We start from the raw sequence: 8,471 nt of genomic DNA on the forward strand, positions 1-8,471 counted from the left end.
GGTCCATCGTATTTAATTTAAGTCACTGGCTCTGATTAATCTTTCTTTTTAACGGCTCAGATTTTTCAGCAAAACGTTGCCGTTTGGTTCCATCGTCAAGCTCGAACGCAACCTCCCTGTTCTCCTGCTCCTGCCTCCTCTTTCGTCTCCAGCCAGGCGTCCCACCTTTGCCCTCCTCCTTCGCCTCCTCCTTCTCCACTCGATTGCGACCAAAACTCCTCACTTCTTTCCTCCTTTTTTCTATCTCTCTCTGTTCACTACTTGGATAATGGAGACAACGAGGCCCGCAGACTCGGGACGAAGAAGAAAAGCTTACAGGCCTCTCTCGCGCTCTCTTCGATATCTCAATTTCTCCGTCGGACGAGTGTTCACTGCTGATTGGTTGGCCCGGAATCTTCGCAATGTTTTACATCGAAGATTTCGAGGTGGAAAGCGATACACTTGAGATCAACACGGACCACTATTCGTCGAGCCCTAATCTGACCACCTCTAATTGTTGATGACATTGAGGTTTCACTAAATTTACCACTCTAGTTAGCTATAGTCCTAAGTAATTGCTAGTTTGAGGCAAAATCAAAGATCGACATGCGTAAGAAATGCAGAAGCAGATGCACCGTCCATTCTTTATTTTCCCCTTCATTTTTCTCCCATTTGCGATTAGTAAGGCACGTAAATCGGGCTTATGTCGCGTCACTTCTCACCCTCCTCTTAAAAATGTGTGGTAATGATCGGTCTTCTCTGGGCTGCTCTTTATTTGTGACAGCCTGTTTCTGTGGTGAAGAGAAGGAAAAAGCTGTAGATTGTTCCTAGTGGGCACCCCCAGTTTTAAGAATTGTACTTGTATATGTTCACATTTCAAAATAAATCCCGAGACCAAAAAGATTTCATGTTGACTTTCATCTGGGGAGCCAGTGATGTTGACTCTGAAGTCTTCTATGCTCCAGCAAAGGGAAGCACAGGAATTACTTAACTGACAAGGCCAAATCAGGTTTGAAATTACTTGCTGACTTAAAAGATTCTGGAAACAATCATCAATTTCTTTGGTAATTTATTGAAGTTTAATTGTAACTTTGGTGAGACAGGAGTTGGAGTTGATCCTTGCCTGGGAAAGATAATGAGGGTATGAAAGCCAAACAGCATATCATTCGTGTTCTTCCTGGTTTGGAGAGCTAGACTTCAAGAGTCAAACATGGTGGGACACCGTACCTGACATGGTACCAAAGGAAAGATGTGGAGTTAAGCTTAGCTTAGTAATTGAAGACGCAAAAACCCATTTCACGCGAAAAGGTATTCATTTATAATGTGTATGGGCAGAAACATGTCTATTCTGGATATGAGTGTGACAACCTTTATTCTCTGCTATGACTAAGAATACATAGCCAAAAGAATACAATAAAATAACACTACAAAAGCAGAAACAAAAAATGAGCCTACTACAAAAAACTGGTGCCTGCAAGGCCATGGTGCAACAAATTGTGAGCTATGTAATCCCTAGCTTGGACTGCGTTGGCAGAGCGTATGTTGTTCTCAGCTACCATTTCATCATCAAAGAGGTCGAAGTTCCACTCTGGATCCATCACTTCATTTCTCATCTCACAGATATTATGCAGAACACAGCAAGCTCCGAGAACAACAGGCAAGTCTTGTAGCTTCACTTCTGTTCTCTTCTGCAAGCAAGCCCACCTACCTTTCAATCTAGCAAAGGCGCCCTTGGCAACTTTTTGAATGTCTCCAATCTTCTCATTGAATGCATGTTGAGTCCAAGTGAGGTTTTGGTGGGTATATGGAACCAGAACCCAATCCATTAGAGGAAACCCAGAATTTCCTGCTATCCAAACATCCTTCAGAAGTCCCCTACTGGCTCTCTGGAATAAAGCTGATTTCTCCAACACTTGATCATCAGGCATTGAACCAGGCCAACCAATACAAACATCAGAGAAAATCCCTTTTGGATCAACAACCCCTTGAACTGTAATTGAGTAAGAAGTCTTCTGGTTCCTCTCTGTGTGACGCTTGTTGAAATAAGCAGCCACACTGATCTTAGGAGCAATGATGGGAACATGGGTCGTGTACATTGATCCTCCAACGTTTGGTATTCCAGACATCAATTCATATTCCTCCTTGATCTTCTTGATCTTGCCTTCATCAGGCCAGTGAAGAAACTTGGGCATTAGAACAGTTTTAATGGCGGAACACACCTCAAGGACAAGCTTGTGACAGGTTGATATGCCCAGTCCGAAACGTTTGGACACAAGGCGAAGAGGATCCCCTGTGGCTAACCTCCAAATACACACAGCAACACGTTGCCTCACCGGAATAGCGTCACGGAGCATCGTGTTCTTCTTTATCACCGCCGAGTCGAGTTCCTCGCAGATCATATCAAACGTTGCTTTGCTCATCCGGAACGATCGCCTGAATTCTTCCTCTGGGAAGTCAGGGTGGTTACACCGTTCCCACCAATCCTTCGATCGGTCCTTCACCCATAGCCGGCGATGGTGCTGACCCGAAGAAGGCGATGCAGAACTTGCCGCCGCCGCAATTTCAGAATCCACATTGTCAGAAACGAAAGCAGAATCAGACACGGCGACAGCAGAAGCTGAAGCTGATGCAGACACGGCGACAGCAGAACGACGAGCCCTTTTGGTTCGAGAATGATCGAACTCATCCATCTGAGAGTAATGGTCCTGAAACTGCACGTAGTAATCATTCAGAGCTTGATCTTGCTGCTTAAAGTTATAATCGAACATAGCTCTGTCTTGTTCAGATTCCATAGCTCTCTTCTTCTCCTCTTGTTTAGCTTCTTCGTCCAACAGAATCAACGAAGTGAAAATATCCCTCAACGAACTCTTCTTCAAATCATCATACCCATTAACACTTTCACTACCATCATTCCCTCCTTCGTCGTCACTTCTGCCCCTCTTGTTTGTATTGTTGTTCACACCCAAGTATGAATCCATCTCGGAATACAAGTTATAGAAGTGCGAATAATCCTCCTGATTAAGAAATGGGACCGGGCTAATCTCCATCAAAGAACCTGTCTTTGTCCTCTGGGTTGGTGTGAAATCAAGGTGCGCAACAGGAACCGATTTCGACTGGAAGATCAAAAGGTGAGTTTGTGTGAAATGAAGGTGTGAACGCTGAAGAATTGGGTGTGAGGAAGAATGGAGTCTTGGGGGTTATATATATAGAGAGAGAAGGAGGAGGAAGAAGAAGAAGCGTGTGCGCAAATGTGAACGCGTGGTTTGGAGGGTGCTGTAGTTCGACGGTGACTAGGACTCGTTTTTGGGGATAAAAATTGAAACTCTTTCCAATTTAAAAATGATTAGACATAATATTATTAATAGAATCATCTGGGAAGCGTGTCTTTTTACGCGGTTGGGGAGAACGGGGTTCTTAGAAAATTTGGAATTTTGTGATAATTGAAAACGTTGGGAAAAGATGGGCTGTGAAGCTTCGGTTGAGATTGTTGAAACTCGAAAGGAATATCAACGGAGATAAGAAGGAAGAGAGAGAAAGGAAGAAGTTTCGCCGTACAAGTACGAGGGAGTGGGGACGAAGCAACAATAGAAGGAAGATGAGGTGTTCTTTTTGAATAATAAAAAAAAGTTGGTTAATGAAAAATACTTGCTTCTTACACGTTTCATGATATTTAATAATTTAATAATTATTTTCTTTTTATTTTTATATTGAAAATAAAACATATTGCTAATGTCTTAATTTTTTATACAGTGTAACATAAACTTAGATAATTTTAGTATTATATTATAATAAAAATAAAGTCATAAATTTTTATAACTAAATTTATACTTGTCTATTATATAAAGAATTTATTGATGCAAGTTATATATATTGATGAAAAATCGCGACTAAAATACTTTAACCCTTTCTAATTCCATTGACGGAGCACAGTGAGCACACAGAAAGTCCTCTTCAGGAGAGGATTTATTCTATTGAAAGGCAAACTTATACGAGCTTCCTTAATGCATGTTTATTTAATTATTTCCTTTTTCTTAGTTACCTTTTTTTATTTATTTGGTACGGTCCTTTTTCTTAGTGACTTTATCCCTTTTAAAATTTAATAATACCTTTTTTATTGTTCACAAATGTTTTCTAGAAGCAATAATGTTGAAAATATTATCAAATATTAAATATGAATATTTTTTAAATTTAATAATATTTTCTTACTAAATGTGAATATTTTTCCTTTGCGGGATTTGAAGCTATTTTTTTTTAACTAAATTCAGCTCTTTTTGGTAAACTTAATAGTACTTTAAAGCCATGCTCTTATAATTTCTTTTACTATTATTGCGAAGTATTTTTCTAGAAGTATTTTTCTAAAATCATTTATGGTGTGTTTGAAATAATTGAGGTTTGGGTTTGAATTTGAATTAAATTTTTTATTTGAACACACAAAAATTTATGAAAAATTTATTTCTTTTATAATTTTAAATTTTTTTCAAATTCTAACCCTTTGAAATTTTAGTTACACTATTAATATCTCTATAACTTTTATATAATTTCTTCTTTTTAGTTCTCATCTTTTATTAATTAGAAAATAGAGAAAAATTTATCACTTTTAGAGTCTGTTTGTTTTCTGTTTTTAAATTTTTTTATTTTTAAAAAAATTTAAAAACCTGTTTGGATAAGTATTTTTTATTTAATTAATTTTTAAAACTATTTTCATTTTTTGTTTTTAAAAACAAAAAAATAGAAACAATTTTAAGTTTTTTTTCATTTTATTTGCCTTATTTTTAAAATATACTACCTTTGATTATTAAAAATTGTAGTTATATTGATCAATTTTTATTATTAATTATTACCATGAATTGCTAATAATTATCGTTATTAGTCCATTTTTAATTCTAAAACTGTTTTTAATTGATATAATGAAAGGAATTTTCATTTTGTTTTGTTTTGAAAAACAATTTTAGAAATTATATTATAAAATAATTTTTGAAAATAAAAAAGAGAACAAAAACCAGCCAAGCCCTTAATTTTTTATTTTCATTTCAAATCTCAACCTATCTTTATTTTTTATTTAAATTTTTTTAAGCTTTTTAAGTAAAGAACTTTAAAATATATGAATTTTAAATGTGAAATTTAAAATGTAGAATTTTACATCTAAAATTAAAATACAAATTCATTAATCCAAACCCTACCAAATCTTGTTCTTTTCGATCTTAAATGTAAAATCTCAATCTTCCTTGTCTCTTATATTTATTATTACTTTTTTAAATTAGTAAAGTACCCTTTGTGAAAAAACCACAATTGTTTTCCTAAATGTGTTGGATTAAAAAGAGTGGATATTTTGGAAAAACCAATACACATTTTTATAAATAATAAATTTACTTAATTTTTTAATATATGTGAATTAGTTATCTGATTTCTGTATTTAAGATTGGATGGAGTATATTAGTATATATATAAAAAAAAAACTATGCTACACTATATGTTAAAGGCTCAATATTTTGTTTAATAGAATTATATGCACTATTGCACTTATATAAAATCGTATTTTAATTGGTAATTGCAAGAAAACGACTTGCACCGAGGGGGTACATTAACTGAATATTAATTTGCACACCTAACAGATCATACACCTACTTTGATTACTATATGTGAATTATTTTTTATTGCTTGTAAATTTTTTTTAAAAAAATAATTTTATTTAAAGTATGATCAGGTATTAAATGTGAGTAATTTTTTCACTGAGAATTGAAATCTTAATTGGCTACCTTATAAGGGAGTGGCTCTTTATGCTGTACCCAACTCGCGTTGGTGTCACTGTATGTGAATTTATTTTCCACAAAGTATGGATTGCTTAAATCAAAACACCCTATTAAAAAATTGTCACCAGGAATAGGAGAGTTTTAGACATTTAATCCCAGTTAGTTGAAATCAAATATATATAATGTGTGAAAATCGGTTGGTATAACAAAAAATTAGAAAATGTATTATTAAATGTCATGTAACATTGAATAATTGTTCAATTTACAAAAAATAGTGAGTTATAAAAATAAATACATTTATTTGTCTTAGAATTTATCAAGAATATTGTTTGAATTACTTGACACGCTCATCGTATTAAAACTCAACACGGATTGGCAAGCCGAACAACATCATTTTGAGTTTAAAAAACTAGCAGAGTCTGGTGGATTTATGTTTTGAATACTCTGTCTTGTTAGATTAAGCGTGATTTATATTTAAACATTCTTTTTACTTATAAATTAGTGCCTTTTATTTATTCCCTCTGTTTAAAAATATAAAGCATTTTTTAAAAAGTTGAATATTAAAAAATATAAGGCATTTTTAATCTTTTGAAGTGTAATCATTATTATTTTTTAAATGTTTCTATTAATAGTGACTTTATATCTATCGTAAGATATTTAATAGGGGTAAATATAAAAAAATTAGATTAATTTAAAAATAAATAATTACTTTATTGAAGTAATATTTGATTAAAAATACATTATATTTTTAAATGGAGGGAGTAAATATTACTCTTTTTAGGACATATGTAAATATTTGAATATCTCTATTAAATTATATTATTTTAATTATAATTATGTTAACCTTAATTCAACCACTTACCTTTAAATTATTATCTTGACTAATTCAAACTGGAATGGCTTTTAAATATCTTGGACGCACTATATTTTATGCGCAAAAGAAAAAAAAAATAAAACTTGCTGTCATATCTATGGATAAATAAATAATAAAAATAATTGGTAATATATCAAAGACCTTGAATGACATGCGGGCATTTATTGGTGTGATTGTGACAGTGGTGCTTTGGTATTTATTGGACCACACTGACTATTTCTGACTTCTTATCAAATAAGTAATTAATTAAAATGTTATAAGATATTTAATGTAACTAACATTTATGAAAACGAAGAGTCTCACCCATTCCATTTTAGGAGAAAATGGAAAGGGATGAGACATAAATAATTAAATATTATTCCCATTCCATGCTTTCTCTTTACTTCAAATAATATATCATCAATAATTAAGTAATTACTTGAAGGATATTATAAGTTTTGAGAAGTTAAAAGGGAAAAATTGATATAAAGAGTCATGCGATGAAAGAGCTCTAGCAACTTTCTCTTGATTTAATGATAAATAAAATTATTCTTTTCATAAGTGAGATAAGAAAGTAACACATACTCTCTTCATTTAAAAATATAAGGTATTTTTTAAGAAAATAAATGTTAAAAATGTAAGGTATTTTTAGTCTTTTGAGGTGTAATTATTATTTTTTTCAAAAGTGTCCTTATTAATAGTGAATTTATATTTATTATAGGGTATTTAATAAGGATAAATATAAAAAGATAGAATTAGTTTAAAAATAGGTAACTACTTTATTGAAGGGTGAGATTTGATTAAAAATGTTTTATATTTTTTAAACGAAGGGAGTGTTACTTATTCACCACCGCATTTTTCCAATATATTTATAAAAATAAAAAGGAGAATTAAAATTTTGGTGGTTTGAATAAAATAAGTTATGATCGCTTAAATATAAGTGCTTGAATTTAAATGTCTTAGAATTCAAAAGGTGAAAAAAAATATTTTTAAAAGAATACTAATTGAACTTGACAATACTTCAATATTACTTAACCAAATAATTATTATATAAAAAGAAGAAGAAGAATGAACTCTATATTTTTTTATTTGGTAATCAATGAACTGTATATTTTTTTATGAATTCCAAAAAAAATTTACATTATTTATAACAAAAAGGGAGCATAATGTAATTTCTGAATTCTAGATAGTATGATAAAAAATATAACTTAGTATAAATTTATTTATGTATTGAATATTGAAAAGTTAGGAAGAAAAATATTATTTTTATTAAAATAACTGAAAATAATGACGTTCTTTCAATCACCTCAACAAAGCTAAAATTAACCATTAAAAAAATAGAAGGGACCTTTCCTTTTCTTGAAAATTCTAATTAAACTATAAAAAAAGAGAGCCATTTTTTTTCGGCCAAAGAGAGAAAATTCAAGCACTGCTTTAAATATTACTGAGAAACCTGTAGCTCTATATTAATTTTTGGCATATTAATTTTATAAAGTTATTTAAGAAAATTTAGTGTTAAAACATTTTCTTTCCTTATTCATACTTAATTTTTAAATTATTACAAATACTGATTAATTATTATTATAGTTACTGTTTTGATAATATTTGAGGAATGAAATTACGTGGGATAATATTATAATAATTATCATTAACAAATCTTATTTTTATATTTTTTAACACCAAATCATCCAAAAAAAAGTTTTATAAAACAAGAGGGGAGTATGTTTTAAGAATATATATATATATATATATATTATGTTTCTATCTTTATTTTATTTAAAAAATATATTCTGTCGCAATTTGTTATAAATTGCCTGAGCATTGCATTTATACAAATGCTTGACTAAATATATATATATATATATATATATGTTTCCCCCATCAAACAC

General features: G+C 31.3%; 1 protein-coding gene across 1 annotated transcript; it reads right to left on the reverse strand.

The window, feature by feature from the left end:
- Positions 1-1,273: 1,273 nt before the first annotated feature.
- LOC129320677 (protein ALP1-like) lies at positions 1,274-3,212 on the reverse strand. Its single transcript, XM_054966226.1, has one exon. The coding sequence runs from the start codon at positions 3,024-3,026 to the stop codon at positions 1,434-1,436; it is 1,593 nt and encodes a 530-aa protein (XP_054822201.1). The 5' UTR covers positions 3,027-3,212; the 3' UTR covers positions 1,274-1,433.
- Positions 3,213-8,471: the final 5,259 nt, after the last annotated feature.

This window comes from Prosopis cineraria, unplaced genomic scaffold, assembly GCF_029017545.1.
Source record: "Prosopis cineraria cultivar Desert tree isolate PC_DT_omini unplaced genomic scaffold, ASM2901754v1 PC9, whole genome shotgun sequence".
Taxonomy (NCBI): Eukaryota; Viridiplantae; Streptophyta; class Magnoliopsida; order Fabales; family Fabaceae; genus Prosopis; species Prosopis cineraria.